The sequence below is a fragment of the Heterocephalus glaber genome, unplaced genomic scaffold (assembly GCF_053883595.1).
Source record: "Heterocephalus glaber isolate CG9 unplaced genomic scaffold, H.glaber_assembly_v1.0 deba00001606, whole genome shotgun sequence".
NCBI classification, from domain to species: Eukaryota; Metazoa; Chordata; class Mammalia; order Rodentia; family Bathyergidae; genus Heterocephalus; species Heterocephalus glaber.
In genome coordinates, this window is record NW_028258377.1 from 42,584,944 (window position 1) to 42,606,035 (window position 21,092).

The window sequence follows — 21,092 nt, forward strand, 5'->3', positions numbered from 1 at the left end:
AAGAGGATGCAATTACCACCAAGAAATGTCTGCAATCTTTTCTTTCTTTTTTTTTTTTTTTTTTTGGTACCGGGGATCGAACTCAGATCCTTGCGCTTGCGAGGCAGGCAACGGAACCACTGAGCTAAATTCCTGGCCCATGCAATCTTTTCATCACGGAATTATTCGTAACAGTCTAGAAGTGGAAACAATCCTGGTGTCTGTCAATGGATGAGTGGATAAACTGTGATATATATATTTACAATGAAATATTATTCACCTTAAAAAGATGATCCTATCACTTGCTACAGTATGGGTGGTTGAGGAAAACATTACTGTTCAGTGAAATAAGAATAAAGGGAAAATATTACATCATTTCACTATATGTAAATATTCTGAAGGATGGAATATACAGATGTGGAGAATAAAACACTTGTTACTGTGTTCAATATGAAAATGGGGAGATGTGGATCACAAGACACAAAGCAGAATATATGTAGGATGAAGAAGTCTAGATATCTAATGTACAAAATGATGACTGTAGTTAAGACAATTTGATTGTTAGAGATTTTTGTTAAATAAGTAAAATTTATCTGCTGTTATCAACACAGTGAGATATGAGGTATGAATATCATGTGAAAGAAAAGATATGCCATTCTGTTTCAATGTGATTACCATTTTATTATCTTTATAAACCTCATGGCATCATGTTATGAACCACAAATGTAACAATAAAATTTGCTTTAAAAATTAAGAAAAATAAATATGAGATATAAAGAAGAGAAATATAGGTTGTTAATTTTGCAGTGCAGGAAGGTCACCTCTGATTACCTCTGTTGAGTTGAAGAAAACTGGGAATCACTCACTAGGTCTGGTGTGGCTATGGGGACCAATAATCTCTGATGTTCAATTACCTACTGCTCTGAAGGAGAAGATCCATTGATATCTGAGGGGTATGTACTTCCATGGAGACAGAAGTTGTCTCCCACAGGACGGGACTTACAAAAAGCTGTATCCCTGTGTGCCCAAATGTGTCAATGGCCTGTTAAAATTGCTTGAATGCAATATATGCCTCCATTAGTAAAACAGTAGCTTTATTTTCTAGAAGCAAAAATACAATAACAACACATGAATCACACAGCCGTTTTATTAAATTTTTTTGTTTGTGCAAATAAAGCTTTTTCTCTATTAGGTTATGCATATGTTTGAATTATTTAAACCTTGATATTCAAGGATACTGAGAAAAAATATATTTACTTTATGAGCATTATTGGTTAATGCCTTGGGCTAGTAATTATTGAAAATATATGTTCTCGTGTAGTCACCAGGTGGATATGGTTTGGAATGAGGCAGGCTAGATTCAAATCCTGATCCTCTATTTACTGTCAAGATAACTTGAAAAACTTACAGAAAATAATCACCAACCTTTCAGTTTCCAGACAAGGAAAAACAATGGCAGAAGGGATATACTTGTTGTTGTAGTCAGAAGGATCTGGCAAGGGAATACATTAAATACAGGACACATAACTTACAAGATTATTTCATGATAATTACCCAGAGTCAAATGCAAAGGAGTGCAAGAAATTAACCGCACACTAGAAGTCCAAAGGATTCAACTGAGGGCCTAGGTCCCAGCAGTTTCACACACAAGGCCAGCTGAAATGCTAGAGTCCAAGGCAGTGTCTTCCTCGAGTCCATCCAGTGGCCCATAGCCCACAGTTTGATGCTTGTCCATATTGAGGATCTGCACCTGGAAAGCCCAAAGGCCAGTGGTGGAAGCCAGAAAATCTACACTGGTGAGATGAAGGATTTCTGCCACCAAACTGAGTGATCCACGTTGGAGCCAGGAAGTGATGCTCACGGTGAAGATCAGAGCTCCCCTGAGGAGAACAGCTGCCGTTCCCAGTAACAGCGTGGCCCTGAGCTCCTCCTCTGATGAGAACAGCCCAGTTTGCATCAGGAAAACCATCTGCAGCATGCTTCTCTTAACAAATCAACAGGCCAAGATCTTCCCCTCCAGTTGGTAACAATCTTCAGGTGGATCTTTCACACCCAGACCATGCTGATTCAGTTCAGCTGGGCATTGCAAGTTGACCTTTAGTCAATCCACCATACTTGTATTTTAGTGCTGTAAGAATTAAATGAAACGAGGTGCCATATTATAAAGCATAGTATTTGAACTATAAAGAGGGTTCAAGAAATGTGAATTAAAATAAGAAAGAAATGTAAACTATTGTTACAGGTTATATTAGCTTTCTCAAAGGAAGAAATATGGCCTCTACTCAAACCATAAACAACTCAGAAGAGTCTAGAACCCTGGCCAGAATCCACCAAATTCAAACTGTGAGGTACATTAAGTTCACATATAATTTCTTTTTCAGTCACTTTTCTCTCAAAAGAGAACTTGTAGCATGGTATAGTAAAGGTTGCACTTAGGATTATAGAATCCTGGGTCTCAGGCTCACTCACATTTTGCAATGTGAACCTGGATAAGCTACTTAAACCATCTGAAATTAATTTTCATCATGACTAAGCTAGGAATATTGTAAAACTGACTCCCATAATGTTGTTATAAGGAAAGTGACATTTTTTGAAAACAAATTTTTATAGTAAATATTGTGATTGTAATTGAAATAAAAGATTATTCATTCAATGCTTAAAAGGCCTAAAAGGTTGTTAACAAAGATAACTGCACCAGGGATTATTTAGCTCAGTGATTCCGCCACCTGCCTCCCAAGTGCAAGGACCCGAGTTCGATCCACGGTACAAAAAACACACAAAAAACCAAAGATAACTGCAGTTTTGGGACATGAAACCCTCATTTAAGGTTATGCACGAACAGATCATGGTGGAATTTCAAGAAAAAATTCTCTTCATACCTTCTAAGGACTCTTGAAATTTCCCAAACACCTCCACAGCAATCTCTCCCTTCCCCACCTGCCTGTCTTCCTTTTGTCACTTGATTTTTTCTTTAGTCTTTCCTAAGTCACTTGCTCTTGGCTCATTACTCTATGCCCATTTCTTCTCTGCTTTCTCTTTCATGGAACATACCTTCTCCATGATCAAAGCAGCATAACTGAGGGCATTGAGGACAGCTGATGAGATACTGATGTCCTCTCTACTGAATACGTCCCTAACAAGTTTGCCTTCTTTATCAAGTAGGCTAATGGCATTCGGTGTGAAACTCTACATGCTCCAGGAAGTACCTCTGATCATTAATCCTTTATTCACATAGGCAAACACTGTACATGACCTCCAGAGCAGCACCAGAGATGTGAGGTTAATTGGAAGTGTAGGTGTCCACATAAGTCCTTTGCCTTAGGTCACAGTACCATCTGCACAACATCATGCTGATAATCTGAAAAGAATTGATTCTGAAGTAATTCTTCTATGGCTCTCTGAGTTGCCTAGAACAGTTTCCACAAGGGGACACAATACATCCACTGGCCATGTGTTATGGTACAAATCAGCCTTACTCCTGAATCAAGAGATTCTCAGTAACAACTTTCAAACAAAGAAGGAATTAAAATATTGAATCCTTCCAAGTGTGATTTTTCTACTAATCAACTGCCTTGCAAGAACTGAATGTGTTCAATAAATTGAGTGCTACTATAGATAAGTTTGTTATTGCCCGCTTCTACTCTGAATTTGCTTCTCGCTAGAACCTTCCACAGAGCTCTCTTCACATCCTTGTTCCTCAGGGAGTAAATGAGAGGATTTAGTGTAGGGCTGAGTATAGTATAAAACAGGGCAACAAATTTTCCTCCACTGTCAGAGTAACTGCTCGTGGGTTGCAGGTATGTGTAAATACCTGACCCATAAAAAAGAGAAACCACCACGAGGTGGGACCCACACGTTCCAAAAGCCTTTCTGCGCCCGGCCATTGACTTGACCTTCAGCACAGCCTGAGCAATGCGTGCATAGGAGCCTAGAATTAGTGCTGCAGGAAAGACCAAGATTATGGCTCGAGCCACAAACATCTTGGCCTCTGTCGCTCCTGTGTCCTCACAAGCCAGCTTAAGGAATGCAGGCATCTCACAGAAGAAGTGGTTCAGGAGGTGGCCGCAGAGAGGCATGGCCATCATGAGGCCTGTCTGGATCAGGGAGTTAATGAAGCCTCCCACCCAGGAGGAGATAGCCAGAGCATGGCAGAGTTGGGGGTGCACGATGGTTGTGTAGTGTAGTGGACGACACACAGCAGCATAGCGGTCAAAGGCCATCACTCCCAAGAGCACACACTCAGTGGAGACCAGGGCAAGGAAGATGTAAAGCTGGGCCTCGCACCCTCCGTAGCTGATGGTGCGGTCACGTCCCCGCAGGTTGATCAGGAGCTGGGGCACAGTGCTGGTGGTAAAACAGAGGTCCAGGAAGGAGAGGTGGGAGAGGAAGAAGTACATGGGCGTGTGCAGTCGAGGGTCCAGTCGGGAGAGAATGATGATGACAGTGTTGCCCAAGAGAGTTAGGGAGTAGAAAATCGAAATGAACACAAAAAGGAAGAGTTCCAGTTGAGGCCAATCCGAGAAGCCCACCAAAATGAAGCCACCTGCAAAACTGGTGTTGAAACTTCCCATAGCCTTTCACCTGCATGAATAATAGACAACGTTTCAATGCCTCTGATGAAGAAAATGGAGTAAAACATTATTGGGTAGTATTTCCTACATATTCCAAAATCATGCTTTTTACTTTCTGTTGTGTTACTCAGTTCAGTTCTGTCCAGTCTTCTACTCATACTTTTCAGACTGGAAATCACTGGCTTAGAAGTGATGTCATCTTTTTTTTGTACCCTAACCTTCTATCATTTCCAGACCTTTACCCAAGGTACTCCATCCCGTGGTTTTATGCTTCTTTTTCTGAGGGTGGACCAAATAGGTAGGCTTCTCTCATAGCTCTGAGATTCTGACCAACCTAAGTAACGTGACAACTGATTTAAAAAATCTAAACTGTAAAATGTACCACTATTTTCCTTTGCTTTTCCCTTTGGTCTTTTCTTTCATCTATTAGCTAGAGTGTTTCAGATTAAGACTCAGGACTAACCAACCAGGCTGGGATCACAAATTTGACCTTTGGATGTTCTTTTGTTTCCTTGTGCTCAGTGAATATGGTCATTACATTAGTCCTGGAATGCAACTAATTACCAGATGACAACTTATTTCCCTTAAGTCTGCTGAACTAGAAGATTATCATTCATGGACCAATGCTGAATCAGTTATTCCAGGAAGCCATTTAGATGCCATTCTTGACCCTCATGTGAAAAAAGATGGAGTAAATGTTAATTGTAGAAGACTGCATTAGTCCACATTAACCATTACATCACAGCTATTTTTGGATGGCCACAAGTATAGAGGGGAACAGATTAAGGTCTGTATTAAGCCCTTACGGCTCAACTCTACTACTAACCATGTGTTCCACCTGTACTGAAAAATTTACCTCTGTTGGCCTCGGTTAATTACATGTGAAACAAAGAAGATAATTTGTTTCACAGAATTTTGAATGAGATTAAATTATATAATATATTATCTAAGCTAAAATGAATATACTGTATACACTTTTAAATGTTTTATTTTTAAACCATTTTTTTCAAGTGTATAAATTCTACCCATTAATGAGGTTGAATGTATTTCAACACATTTATACAGATTGTAGTACTCAAATTGAGACTCCCTATATCTTCCCTCCTTCTCCCTCTTCCCAATCTCAGTGATCAATATTGTATATGAAACAATGTTGAATTTATTAATGAATGTATTCTGTACCTGGAATCGTGGTTGCTGCACATAAATGTATTTATACACCCATAATTACTCTTTTGAACTTCAGACTTCTATAACCTATCTGTACTAAATTATACCTTTTTACCGTATGTATTTCTGATACTTTGACATTTGGAAACCTGGGTGATAATGGAACTGCCCCTGCCAGGGACAACAATCCCAAGAAACAGTGAAGACTTCCCAGGTCACACATATTTCATATGCAAACAAACAGGTCTGGAGTTCATACTCCACTTCCTTGATTGGGCTCTCACTGGGCTCTCAAAGTGTGGGCCACATCATGTTTCCTAATCATCAGATTCTGAATCAACAGCTTGTATTTTATTTTGTTTTATTAATTTTTCTATGTGTGACATTCTGACATAGGAATGGATAATAGACTAGAGAACTCATATTCTTGAGCTGAATAAGAAAGCAATTGTTCCCATTCAAGATGTCTAGGAAAGCAAACATCTTGAGAGTGGGAACATGATAGCAGGTTGAAGTTGAGTGCACAGAAATTATTTAGAGAGGAATAATATATTAAAAATTAAATCTACATGTGGAGTAGACAGCCCACTGCAAAGACAATACCCTATTTGGAGATAAACATACATTTCAATCTACAACTAGCTATGAGGACTTGGGAAATTATTCAATGTCTCCATCTTCAGCTGATCCATCAGGAAAACCAAGGGCAATCAGAATGCACCTCAAAAGGTCCTTATGCTGATTCAGGAATCTAATTTACAGGCATGTTGGAAGCACTCAGTTTCTGTGTGTGATTACAGGACATTGGTTGGAGGCTTGAAAATTGGATTTTGTGGTTTGAGAAATAATTCTGATATTCGGCACCCATATTTAAAACCAAGCCATAAACATGCAAAGGACCACAGAAGTGAAAAATGTCCCATTACATCTCACGGGTTTTGTTGACTTTGACAGAGGAGGAGATCAATGAGCACACTACTATATACTAAAGAGTGAAGTGTTGGATAAGGGTAAAAAATGAGAAAGTCAAGCTGTATTATTTGGAGAATGTAAAACTCCTTAATGGATTGGGTTTACAAGCAGTCAGGAATAAGAGGTAAGTGAGAACCCATGGCCATGTTGAAATCCATGTCCACTTTTGGAAAAGAAATAGGAAGAATGGAATTGCATTTGAAAGTATATTGCACTGGGCTGAATCTGAGGTTGAGACTTGCCATCACACTGTGCAGATTCTATGCATTTCCTTTAATGATCTCTTGAACTGTCTCTTAAATACTCTTATTCTCTCCTGTATGCAATTTTTGTCTATGGTTCTGGGACTGTGGCTCCTCAAAAAAAAAAGCGGGGGGGAGTGATAAAGATAAAAATCATTTTATGAGCATGGAAAAGACCTTTTCTGGTGTACTTTAACTTTTATACTTGCTTTGCAGGATCTCAAAATTAAAGGTGAACTCTTGGTGAAGTATGAAGCTTGTCTAAGGGAGTTGGAATGTTTGCTTTTCTTTCATCTTTACTCTTTTGCAGAATATTACTATCATTTAACCCTAATTTCCTCATTTACACAATAATTGTGTTCCTCTTGGGAGGCATATATTCATTTTCTTGGCTCAAACTGAATAGATTGAGGGAGATAGTGTCAACATCTTGACTATGAAACCAGCTGACTCATTCCCAAATATTGACCTAACAGCCAACCATTCCCTTTTTCCTATCGTGAACTGCACTCGTGCTGTTTTCTTACATCAGGAGATTGCTTCTTCCATAGGACACTGACCATGGAACCTTCTGGGCACACAAGTGACCCCATAAGAGCACACTAAGTCCATTGAAAAAACAGGGGCAGCTCTGGAAAGCCAGGAGTAAACTGCTTAAATACAATGACTGTTAGGCAAGGTGAGGTTGACATCGTGGGAAAGAGCCTGATCCAGAAGTTCCTGCGCTACAATGTATCATTTCAACTCCGTAACACGCATGCAGAAGTTCATTTCTCTCCTCTCTTGGTTTAGAGAGAGGTCCACGGGGCAGGAGCCAATCAGCGATAAAGAGGCGGGCTGTACGAAGTGTCCAATCAGGGGAGCCAATGTAGGGGTGTTCTTCCGGTGTCATGGCGCTAAAGTCTGTGTCCTGCACACGTTGCTGAGAGCTCCTCAGTTTGCTGGGCCACCTCTGTGGCTTCTACTGGCTGCACGCTGCATGGGAAGAACTCCGGGAGACCCTGAGGCCACGCAATGGTGATGTGGGGCCGAAGCGGGGGATGAGAGGGAATCGGGACGAGGTCTGAAGGACGTGGGCAGAACCAGCTACGGGGAACTACAGCCTCCCCGCTTAGTTCCAGACCCTGAGGTTCTCCTGATCTTTGGGGCTTTTGTCCCTTTTTCCCTGTGCTGGGTCAGAGTTAGTTCCGGATTCCTTGCATCCTGTCTCCGCTGACAGTCCCAGCCCACCTTGGCGTTTTGGGTGGGACCAGGCACAGGCTCATCTACACCAGTCTGGGAAGAGCCAGAGCGGGTGTTGGGGAGACCCTGATTCAGGTATGGGTTGCAGCCGGGTGCAGCTGTGATGTGCTAGGTCCCTGGTCTCATTCCTTTTAGTAGCAGATCCTGAGGACCTGACACTTACAAATGTCCGCAAAGCAGGGTCTCATACCCAGAACTCATCTCCTCAGACCTTTGCCTTTTTATATTCACAGTGAATTTCTAAATTTCCAATATTTCCCCATATTGCCAAAGTCCTAATAGGTGTTGCTAAGTGCTATGAGAATCCAAAGAAAGGTTTAACATTACAGGTGATGTGACTCAGGGGTGGAGTGCTTCCCAAGCATCCAATGCAATCCTGCGTTCCATGCTCAACAACTCTCAAAATTATCACCTTAATTATTTATGTCAGATCTCGAGGCACAAATGTAGAGAACAGAGCTTGTGGTCTCACAGCATTGTGGAATGAGGTCATGAAGCAAAAAGAAGGTATTAGGAGAATTATCATTGGAAATAAGAATAGCTCCCTGATTCCTTGGAAGCATGATTAAGTGGCCATGTGGCTGCTGATCAGAGCACAGTAATTGCTCAGTTGTTTAATGGCCACTTATCACAGATGACTCTGTGTATTTAAAATGACACCTGGAACTCAGGCTCTTAAACTTTTTTTTTTATCGTGTAAGTTTTATAGAAATTGGATTTTAGAGAAAAACTGGTTATTTTGCACTTTAAGTTCCTGGAAACTCAGGAACTTAGGGAGCAGCTGCATTCTGTGTTGCTTAAGGAAGTTGATTCTTGGCCCACTGTCTGTAATTCACTATTCTTATTTTAATTCATATCAATATGGCTTATTTTCCAGCTCTATCTCAGTCTGTTTTCCCTAGCTAGGTGCCTTAATCATAAGGTAACTAATTTAAATATTCTTTACAATTAGACTATTTAAATGAGGCCTTCCAGAGAGTTTAGAATGCTGAGAAAAATGGAGGGGATGTTCATGTATTACCAAGGGAGAGGGAAGGGCTAAGGACAACTTATTGAAAGGGCTGCCTGTATAACCCAAATTGAGAAACACGTTGCGTTAGGGTATCTACATGGACAGGGACATGTGATATTGGTAGTAGTGCAAAAGAAAAGGGGGCTTCCATCTCTGAAATAATTGCTGCAATTCTTGGACTGTTTCTATACATTGCTTTAAATTTGAAATGTTGATTGAAACGGACGTTGTATAAAGACAGCACTGAACTAGAGGTAAATCCCCACAGTTAAAATCTACAGGCACATGAAGGAATAGGAATAAAGGGTGTTTTTTGAATAAAAGGAGCAAAAGGGAATAAAAGGGAAATGGGAGAGCAGGGCTTGTTGGAGGGAGGTGAAATCAGCAACCACAACTGTGAACTCCTTCCCCTGAGGTAGATTGTTCTTAGTATGACAGTTATTGAAGGATAGTGTGCTGGCTTGGCCTGAGAGTGGGTCAGAGGCCACAGGCATAAAGAAAGAAGGGGAACTTAGTAACATATAGTAACATATACTACAAATATGTCTTTTGTTACTATTGATCAGTTCATCTAATTGTTTGTGAGGCAAAATTGGAAATTAGGAAACTGGTCTTGGCAATTTAAAATTAAGGTGGCATCTTCACTGAAGTAAATGGAAAGGGTTCTCTCTGGATACAGAAGATTTCAAGGTGTGTTTGATGTTTTTTATTGTACAAGGACTGAAGTCGGGAATTTTTCTTCAAGCTACATTGTCCTGCCCTCCTCCTTGCCCATTTCAATAAAAAATTTTAAAGACCTGATCTTACTAAGCTACTCAGGCTGGAAAGAAGTTTGGGTACTGTTTCCACCTCCTTGACTGTTGAGATGACAGGTATGAGACATTTTGCCAGTTCAAGATTGGGGTTCTCTGTGACTTACCAAGATCTCAGTGATTAGGTAAAGTAATCATCAGTGAGGCATGGTGGTGCACACCTTTAATCCCAGCCACTTGGGAGACTTGAGACAGGAGTATTGCCACATCTAGCCCAGCCTGGACAATTGAACAAGATCCTGTTTCAATATGAAATAAGTATTTTGGGGATGTACTTCCAATCTAACCCATCTCACATGCATGAGGCCCTGGGTTAAATCTTTAGTACTGAAGCAAAAAAGAAAAATTATTTAGTGGAAATCTTTCAGTTTTGTAATTTATTTTTCTTACTAGTGTTATATGGTACAGTATTTCTCACGATGGTGGACAGTGGTAATCACTTCCTTGTCAGCAACTGGACACCAAGGATGAATAGTTAATGACTTACAGTGTACTGTACTTTTTAAAGCTCATGAGATATTTAGTATTTTATTATGAATTTTGTATTCTGTTACATATATTTCTCCAAACACAGATCAAGGCAAGTGTTTTGAGCAGGTTTAAAAGATCCAAGGCTTGACAGTGATGTTTGATTGATCAGGTATGTTCTCTACATTTTCAACACATTTTCACTTTCAGCTTCCTTTGGGTTGATCATATTTTCCCTTTCAAACTCAAGTAGTATCTGTAGACTCATTCCTTCAGTCCTTTGTAGAACATGACATTGACCAGATTGTTTCCTGTTTTGAATGCTGTATTAATCAGCTTCTCCAGAGCAGCCCAACCAGGAGACAGTATGAGTACTGTTTTAAAAAGGGAAGATGACTCTGGGGTGGTTTTTATTGTTTGTGTGTTGGTTTGTTTGTTTGTTTCTTTTGGCATTATAAAGAGGTCCCCGCTCTGACTGTACTCTAGCTTACATTACTGTAACAAAGGGGTAGGATAGGATTTTTCAGTGAAGACACAGGGCTGAGCAGATTGAACAGGACATCAAGCATGCACAGAGCTAGAAAGAAAACACTCCATTCGATTCTGGGAACCCTTCTACCTGCTTTAACCTTGGGTCAACATCTGCCTTTCTATATGGGTTGTTACCTCCTACAGTCCCTCTTCCTCTTCCATCACCTTAGTGGGCTGAAGGCAGGCATGTCCAGCACGGTTGCTTCCAAGACTCTTTCCCTTTGTAGTGATTTGTATCTCTCTGGGGAGAGAGATGACCATCAGCCTTTGTTATATGTTCCATAAGTGACCAGGCTGCAGTCCGTGAAATCCCCACAAGTGTCTCCTGACTTCCCCAAACTCTGAGGACAAGACTTCCATGTTGGCATCCTGGAGAAGACCATGGAAACGGTTTATGGAGAAAGGCACAGTTGAGATAAAGCACAGAGCTTCAGTTCGAGGCACCCCTTAGTCTGTCCTTCTGTCTCCCAGTGGGTGTCATCATAGATCATTAAGCAGCGGGGCCTGTCCTGTCTCTTCACACTAGTGACATCTGGAAAGTAGTGCGGGTGGTGGGGACAAGAGGAGTGGGCAAGGACAGAGTACTTGGGGTGGTGTCATTCATTCTGCTTGGGTTTGGGGTGTGGAGAATTTTGGCAGCTCTTGTGGTCTGGTTTGCCCACTCTGGGTACCTTGTCATTCGGGTGCTTCTATGTCCATGCTGCTCCTGCTAAGTTGGTGGTCTTCAGGCACTGGTGATTGTGCATGTCTTAATACATGTGAATGGGTCTCAACGTTTTTTGTACTGTGTATGTGTTCTATCACTGACCTGCACATCACTCTCACGTATGTATATGTTTAGCGTGCCCAAATGCAAGTATATTAGAGAGTTCATCCTGTATTTTACTTGATTCACTTACTATCATTTTCCAGATTTATTTGCGTAGCTGTGTATGTAACTCCTGACAGGGTCTCCATTGTTTGTCTCTAGAATATCTTAATTGGCTTTCCACAGTTTGGGAAAGCAGGCCTATCTAGTTCTGTCACTGGTGCAAATACCACAAGCACATTCGTTTGCTGCCCTAGAAGCAGATTTGAAAAAATGCCATAGATGCTCAGGGCCCAGGAGCCTTTTAGCTCCAGTGCGGAGTATGTATACATTTAAATCTTAACGTTTACCATCTGCACTGTCACCACCAGGGGGCAACAGTTTCTATTTCCCTTAGCCAACCAACATTAGGCTTTTTCTAATTTGATGACTTTTAAGGATTTATAGCGAAATTTAATTATGTTTTCTCACACTTTTCTTTCTTTTATACATCCATTTTATGCCTCCTTGTTTTCATTTCCCATATAAGCCCTTGTATAAAATATCTGCTTATATTCTCATATTTGTAATGAGGAATCATTTTTGATAAAATCTTTTCATCTAGGCATTTCTTTGTCACTTGTAGAGAATCAACATGCCTTCTCATAATTTTTCCATCTGGATGTTAATTTTATAAAGTATTTTCTTTCCTAAACAGGAATCCTGAGTTACTTTTTGTATCTTCAAAGTCACTTTAACATTTGTGGCTTTACAATTTTATTCCTGAAGATTTCCTCACTCCTAGATTTTCTTTTCTTTTCTTTTTGAGACAGGATCTCACTATGTAGTTCAGTCTGGCCTCACATTCGTGGCAATCCTTCTGCCTCAACTTCTTCAGTGTTGGGATTATAGGTGTGTACCACCACACCTGGCATAGATTTTCTTATACAGTGCTTTTTTCCATATTTTACTTTCATATTTTATATATTTTTTGAATCTACCTAGAATGTACATTTGAATGTTAGTGATGAAAAAATAAAATTTATTTTGCTTATAAAATGAGCAATTTAGCACCATAAGGGAGTGATGAATCACATTTTACACTTGATTTGTACTGTCAGCCTTATGAAATCTCAGTTTAAAACAAATGTATTTCTTGGTATAAATTTATAAATTTAGTATGCCTGTAGGTTGGCTGAGTTTCAGGTTTAAGTGACTGTAATTGTACAGCATGTTCCAAATAGTGGGAAAGTATATTCTGTATTTTTGGGGGGGGATACCGGGGATTGAACTTGGGACCTTGTGGTTGTGAGGCACATAGTGGGAAAGTATATCATCTCTCTCTCTCTCCCCTTTACTTTTTTATTGGAGATTTGACAAATTAACACTGTCCTTTGTTTTTCATAAAGTATTCTAGTGTTTTTCAAAATTAGAGTTGTTTTATTGGTATTATAAATATAGTTGAATTGAATATATAACGTAAAGAATTCCTAGCGTATTGCACCATCACCTTAGTGATGACCCTCAGATCTGAGTCTGTACGATATTCTCCTGACACTGAGATCATCTTCTCCAATTTTATTTGTATGAATAATTTTTCTCTTTGGAGATGTAGACTTAAGGAATTTGTTGAGACAGTATACAATAATTTTTAAATAATTTTTAAACTTGGTGGAGTGTGAGGTCATTTCTAGGTGTCAGTAATGCCCTTGCTTTACAGTGATAAGTGAGGAGGCGTTTTCATGAACAAAACAGAGAGACTGTTTGACAGAGAGAGACTGAGTGAGGAAGCAGATAGGGACATCTAGTTGATTTCTTTCAAGGCAGATTTCAGAAGTATTTGGAAATATTTTAAACAAGTTCAGTAGTCTCCTTAAATGTATTTTAGACAATGTAGTTTCTTCCCAAAAATGTTAGATAGATAGTAAGTTTGCCACCAGAATCATCTACATATGTATATTGAGATAGGTCTATATCTGAATGAAGATGTGCTGTTTACTACCTGAATTTCAGAAAAATTTTACAAGATACTTGCAATTCTATGCTAGTTTTATACCAGTACAATCTTCTGCTAAATGGCCCATTCTGACCTTTAAATTATGGTGCCCTTGCTTTAGTCTTCCAAGAAGCTGAGTTTGCAAGTGTATCGTTCCTGTTTCCCTTCATTTTTCATTCAATGAGAATGGATTGAATGCTGAATGTACAGATTGCATGTTAAAAATGTTGCATTTTAAAAATATTTCATGTTTTCATTTTCAAATGGAAATTTAATACATTTATAATTTAAAGCCCGATGCTTTTAGACATTTATACATTTTAGATGGTGAAGCTGAGCAGGTTCACAATGCTATAATATTTGTAAGTATATTAGAACTTTTGTAGAGCTTTTTCTTGTCTTCTATTTTATTCTAATATTGTACAAGAAAGCTTTTTTCTGTTGCTTTATTTGTTCTGTTTCTAATACTGTATCATCTGTTTTTTCCTCTTTGTTTCAATTGGGCATTTTATATGTTTCTATTTTTTGTCATTGCTTAAGAAATTCCATAGGTGTGTATCCCAGTATTTTCTAATTTTCTAATGTTAACCATATCTGTTTACAACTAATCTAAACCCACTTTGAAATTTCCTGTTGTTTCAGTTAGTCTTGTACCATAGCATATTCACAAGTGCTTCCTGTCTTATTGTTGCATAAACGTATATAAAAAAAAGAATTAAGGTTGTAAGTTAAGAAGGAGAAATAAAATCACTGTATTAACTTTTTTTTTTTTTTTTGGTACCGGGGATCTAACTTGGGACCTTACACTTGTGAGGCAGGTGGAAAATCACTGTATTAGAAGGAGAGAAGTATGAGGAGATAGATAGCTACCTTGTTGGAGTAAGGTATAGAGCCTGGAGCTGGCATTTGTTCTTCCTTTTGAACCCTTTTATTATATAACAGGAAGGGACTCTGTCCCTTGAGACTCGTTGTAACTTGATTGACTCTTTTGGGCTCTGAGACCCCTGATTTGGCCACTAACCCTCTCTATTGCCTACATGCAAATTCTTGGGCAAGCTCCTTCTAGCCTTCTTTGTTCTGTCAAGGTATTATCTCTGAAATTTATAGTTAAGCCTTATATACAAGGCTGAGCTAGCAATTAGTAAAGGGATATATGTACATTTTACTGCATAAACATGGTGAGAGAATAATGAAGTACATATGAATATATGCATATATATGTGCATATGCAGGGGTGAGTATGTATTTTATATACTGTTTTCTGTAATATAGCCCCCTCCCCACTTTCTTTTCTTTGCACTTAATTGGAGGTTATGGTTTAAATCTAGGTGTTCTTCCAAAGCATCATACGCTCATAGGTGGGGCTTTTGGAAGGTGACTGAGTCGCAGATGTGGTACAGATTAGTCCACTGATAGGTTTATAGCAAGGTGTGATGTTGGGAGGTAAAGCTAGGCAGGAAGAGGTAGATCACTGTGGCGTGGCCTAGAATGGTCTACATAGTTCCCTTCTCCTCCCTTGATGGCTCTACTGCTTCCCAGTGCCCTGCCATGGACAACCTTCCTACGTGTCAGGCCCCTCCGCCAAGCCAGCCTCCCTTGGAGCCAGCAAACTATGGGGTGAAACCTCTACAAACTGAATAAAAACAGACCTTTTCGACTTGAAATTGTGGGTTTTGGGTATTATGTCTCAGTGGCATGAAAGTAACTCAGACAGATTTGTTCAGTTATAATGTTTTAGTGACACTGCATCTCGGCCTTTTGGCTAAGACCAAGTATAATATTTTAATGACAATAGTAGTTTTGTATCTTATATTGTGTGAGTCTAAATGTAACTCAAAGTTGTGTCTGGCTCATTTTGCAAAGGAAAATTGTAGTGAGAAGAAATTTTACTCAACGTGTGTCAGATCTTATTGGCTATTTAGCCGTCACTGTGTTCTTCTGTTTCTAGTATGACTACCATCTTATGAATCCACTCTGAGGGACAGCAGATACCTTCTCATGTGCAGTTTACTTTACTGTGACTGTAAAAGCACTCTGGTTCTTCCTTTGTCATTTACTTCTATACCAATTTTGGAAATGGCAGAGACTCCTTGAAAAGTCCTGCATGCTATAGTCAACACCTTCATATTCAGCCTCAGGAACAAGGATCAGAACCACATGAAAAAGGTCTTAGCCATAAAACTCTTACCTCAAAAAAAAGTATTTTTGGCTAGAGGTGTGCTTAACAGCAGTATTATGGCCTCCATATTTCTTCATCCTTTTCCATCCATCTGTCTTTTCTCCTTCTCACATTTCCCACCTTCCTCTATTCTTTGGTTTCTTCTTTAGAGTTTTAGAAGCTCTTGGGTCATAATCCATAGAATATGGTCCAATGTAGCATTCAATGTATGTTCTCATTATTCCTGTGCTGTGACAGGCCATTGATAATAGCCACAAAAAATATGTCCCTAATATACACTGAAAATGTCACATCACATGTCCTTTAACACTGCTTCAAATGAATACTTTAAATTGAGTAATGTATTCAAGATTCAAACTTAATGCAGTTATACTTTTTGAAAGGGAGAGGAACTTCTAATATGCTTAGGATTTATTATAGAAATGACTACATGGGTCAATTGAGGTGTGAGGTTAAAGAAATAGCTTTAACAATGAACCACATGTCAGTCATTAGGCACAGAGCAGGTTGGGACTGTATTCAGCTGGAGCGATGAGGACATTACCAATGCTCAGGAAGAAAATGGACAGTTCACATTTGGTTCGTATTTTTCTATAAATCTTGCCATTTAAAGATAACTTTTGGTGTCTTTGTTTTTTCGTAAGGCAAAATTATTCTCATGCTTTAAATCCACGTTCATGTACAGATGGTTTAAGGCTTGCTCTTTTTGTGGAAATTACTCTGATTCCCATAGGGCTTTTACTGGAAAATCCTTGCTCTTTTACTTGCAAACGTTCACTGGCTTCAAACTAAAATTTTTACATATGAAAAATACTTGTGAAGGGAATGCTTAGAGAAAGACTCATTTAGGTTTTTGTGATCATTAATTGTGAAATGTTCCCTTGATGAGTAAGATACACCAGCAAGCTAGTAAAGCTTTTGTCCATGAATGACTGTCTTGTAGGACACAAGCTCAGCAGGGAAAATCCACCCTACATGGGGTTGGCACCCACCAATAAGCTTGTACCTGAGAGTGAATAAAAAGGGAAGAAAGGCAGTCTCCTTTTTCCTGTGGAGGAGCTCGGTGTCTGCCATTGCTTTGGGTGTTGGTCTCCAAAGGTTTCCAGTGCCAACTCTTCAACCATCCAGTGGAAATTCTTGAGTAGGGGGAGAGCCTGAGATGAAGGGGTCCAGGATCAAAGGCAGTTACTGAGGTCAGACCCCCTTGCCTTCCTCAGCCCCCCCAGACATGTGCTTTCCTAATATCTGAGGCATCTCTCAAGGCAGTACACTTGACAGTACGTGTATCCATCACATGACTCCAGGTGAGCACTCTACTGTGGGGAAATTAATTTGTGGACAAGGAGAAGAAGTTTTCGTCTGTGAGGGGAAGTGGCACATTGTGAAGAATTTACTGTGTTAAGCTCTTAGCTGTTCCGGCCTCATCGCAGAGAAGTGACTGAGGGTGGGGCCACATTGAAACTGTCGTTCTGGCCCTTCTTCTAAGATTAGTCTGCAGAATTCTGGATTTTTTTGTGACCTTGGAATAGATAAGTTTCCTGTCTGAGGCGTTTGAAATGTTTTCTTTCATCTTGATTCCTTTACATAATACTGTCATCACATTATACCAGCTTCTTCATTTATTAAATAGTTATATTCCCTTTTTGGCATGGTTTCATTTTCTTTACTGAAAATTTGTAGATAAGGTTCAAGAAAGTCAGTGCCATGAAGCAAAGTGGCTCGTTTCATTTTCTGCCCCCTGACAGCCTTAGGCTTTTCCTTCTATTTCATTGTCCTCTTCACTTGCTTAGACCCAGATTCTTCTTTAGGTTTAATGGTTTTCTCCATGTGGCATTGACTCTGGAAGTTCAGTGGCACAGTTGTGACCCTATATTAAGAGACAACAAAAAAGAAAGAGTCCATAAGTACAATAAGGAGACACAGGCAACTCTGCAAAGCTAGGAGTAAGTCTGCTTCAATGCAGTGATCCAACAGGCTAGGTCAAATCACTGTCCTGGGAGGAAGCCTGGGATGAGAAGGGTTTTGTATAGAGTCTTATCATTTGGGCTCTCCTCAGATTTTATACTTTTTTCTTCTCCCTCTTGGCTCATTGGGCAGAAAATGGAGCAGCCTTGTATCACAAAGAAGCATTTTTGTTGTATGAACTGTCCAATCAGGCACACTCTCCAGAGAATAAAATCCTCTGTCAAGCACTCCAGTCAGAACCTCCCATTTGTTCCTGAGAGACTCCCTTCCTGGCTTAGCCTGACTTGCTTTGTGAATTCTACTGACTGTGGCTGCATGGGGAGACCCTCAATCATCAAAATGGTGATTAAGCAAGGCCAGATGGCCCAACACAGGAGTGGGGCTTGTGGTGGATGCCCAACTTCTGGTTGGAAGTGGACAGAATGAGCTTTGGCAGGATCTGGGCCTCCTGGATAAGGTGATTAATCATTGCTCCTATATGTCAGCTGTCACTGGTACACATTTTTGGTCCATTCTAACCCTCTGGATGGGGCTGAGACATCTGCCAGGCCCTAAGCATCCTGTCCTGTCCCCATGAGGTGACTTTACCATGGCCAGAGCCCTGCCTTTGCCAGCTCGGTACCTGCAGCCCCACTTCTCACTGTGCTGTTCAGTGAGCAGGAGGGTTGAGGGGGAGATTCATGTTGCAAGTGTGAGGTTTCTGTGTAGGTGAAACTGCATTGTTGGGAGCCCTGTTTTTTCTCCCAGCAGCAGACCAGATATTATGCTTTAAATCTAAAAAGTCTCCTATGTGTCTCATGAGTTTGAAAGTTGATTGGTTTTTGTGGGCCCTGTCCTCATCAGTGAATTCATTCATTGGTGAGTTCAGTACCTGGAGGTGCTGTTTGGGTGCAAGGACTGGTTGGAGATGGGTCACTAGAGGCCAGGCCTGGGAAAGTGTGTTCTTGTTGGCAGCTCCTCCCATCCTTCCCTCCTTCCAGGCTGCATGGCTTGAGTACCTTTTCCTTCGCTGTGCCACCTTGCCATCATGTTTCTACCTTGGATCCAGCAGACCATGAACTGAAATTGAGCCAATGTAAACTTCTTCTCTAAGTTGAGGGTGTTTGGTATTTTATCTTAGTAACAGGAAAGTGGCTGAGCCCTCTAATTATGCTAAATTTGTTAAAAGTTTAGTTACAAGGTCTCAAACAGTCAAGTTGTATCCTCCAGTCTGGATTTGATTGTGATGACCGTAAACTCCAAAATTTCCAAACACTTCTCCACAATTCCATAGTTATTATAGGGTTTTCACAAATGGCATAAGAATTGGAAGAAATGTTTAATATTGCCTGTGATGAGGCTCAGTGTTAGGGACCTGGCCAATCCTACTTCAACTACTGTGTTATATCCAGAGCAATGCCAAAGTTTCTTGTGGTTTAAAATGCCAAGAAATGGACAGGAAGTTATCAGTGTAGACAAGGAAAGATTAAAATAATGCTATAAAGAACAACTTCCAGAGAGGGATGACTGTTAAACACAGATTTTGCATCTCCTTGAAGTGTCACTGTGAAGCCTTCATTTTGTTATAATTTCCAAACCTCTTATTTGTACCTGATACATAATTACATGGCATATTCTTATATATTAAGCTAGGGATATGTGTTCTTTCTTGTGTTTTGTCTGTATCCATTGATGTATTTTATAATTTTTGTTCTGTAGGTTTTATTGTAATAAGGTACGTTAATTACTTAATAATTCCTTTAATACTTTTAATAATTTCTTCTCTATTGTCTATAATCTACATGAATAATGAGCAATGAAAACTATTATCTGGGGAGTGAGTTTTATTTTTATATCACCGTTTTTATAATTTTCTGATACTGTGATTTTTTATTTTTTTAAATGTGTATTGTTTTAAATTCTTTTGAAGTATCTATTTGTGGGTCTCTGAAATACAATATACAGTGTAATGTGGTACGGTATATTCCTTTTCACACATTATTAAATCCTTAATATTTAATCAAGCTATTTACTTGAAGCATGTGTCTTAAAAATTCTTAGGAATATTTTAAACATCTTTCTGCTGTTTGTCTTGAATTTCACTTCAAGAGATGTGAGAGCCTCCTTTGCATGATTTACATTACTTCAAACATAGGAAGTTTTTCTCTGTTTCTCTTTTTTTGACTTTTATTCGTACATGTTTACAGTACATAATGATTGCATTCATTGTAGTGAGTTGGTACATATCCATAACACATTTCAATTTTTCCTCCTAGAAATTAAATTCTTTATTGTTGCTCTGAACATGTTCTATTTGTGTGGATATTTCTTGTGATTTTGCGAAGACTGTGTATTATGTAGTTATTTGATAAAAGTGTTATGCAGCATCCAACAAATCCCTGTGGACATGATGTTGTTAATTTTAACTGTTCCATTATAGATTATTCTTTCTTTTTCAGCTATCAATTACTAATGGAGTTGTTTTGAAATCTTCAAACATACTCGTGAATCAGATTTTTCTCTTCACATTCTTGTTTTGTCTCATATAATTTAATGCTCTGTTTAGTAGAATATGTATCAAGGACTATTCTTTTTAGAGAACTGCTTTTTATATCATTACCTGGTCATTAATCATTAATTACTTTGAGGTACAAATTAAGTAGTGTAAAATTAATACAACTTACAGATTTAGTTGAATCAATGGCAGCCTAGTATATCTTTTTAAAAAATTAATTTTATTGGTACATTTTAGGTATACAACATAATGATGCTCATCATTATTTACATAATCTATCTTGGTTCTTATTTTTTCCCCCATCACCCTGCCCCCCCTTCAACCCCTCCACACCTCCCTATTTACCAAGACTTTGTTTCCAGTTTTTCATTTTATGACATTAATTCCATTCCCTTCTTTCCATTTCCCTACCTCTCCCACTTCCCCTTTCCCTTTTGCTCTTTTCTTCCTATTTCACCTTATTAGGGCCAGGGATTTAGCTCAGTGGTTCTGCCACCTGCCCCCGCAAGTGCAAAGACCCAAGTTCGAACTATTCTGTATTTACACGTGTGTGTCCTATTTATTTCATTTAGGAATATAGCCTCAATGTGCATCCATTTAGCAATAAATGTCTCTAATTTCTCATTTTTGATGGATGAGTAGTACTCCATTTTATTTAAAAAACACATTTTC

The 21,092-nt window shown here is 39.3% G+C and overlaps 2 protein-coding genes across 2 annotated transcripts in view; one reads left to right on the plus strand and one right to left on the minus strand.

Annotated features, from left to right (window-relative positions):
• Nucleotides 1-1,275: 1,275 nt before the first annotated feature.
• On the minus strand, nucleotides 1,276-4,574 carry LOC101714672 (olfactory receptor 2Y1B-like). Its single transcript, XM_021238056.2, has 2 exons — nucleotides 3,652-4,574; nucleotides 1,276-1,898 (listed from the first exon to the last, which is right to left on the minus strand). The coding sequence occupies exons 1-2, from the start codon at nucleotides 4,548-4,550 to the stop codon at nucleotides 1,604-1,606; spliced, it is 1,194 nt and encodes a 397-aa protein (XP_021093715.2). The 5' UTR covers nucleotides 4,551-4,574; the 3' UTR covers nucleotides 1,276-1,603.
• A 3,220-nt stretch (nucleotides 4,575-7,794) lies between these two features.
• The window catches only part of LOC110345394 (uncharacterized), a 28,686-nt gene continuing 15,388 nt past the window's right edge, over nucleotides 7,795-21,092 (plus strand). Inside the window, 1 exon segment of the mRNA XM_087195020.1 lies at nucleotides 7,795-7,951. Within this exon segment, the coding sequence (XP_087051146.1) occupies nucleotides 7,949-7,951 (3 nt within the window). The 5' untranslated portion in view covers nucleotides 7,795-7,948.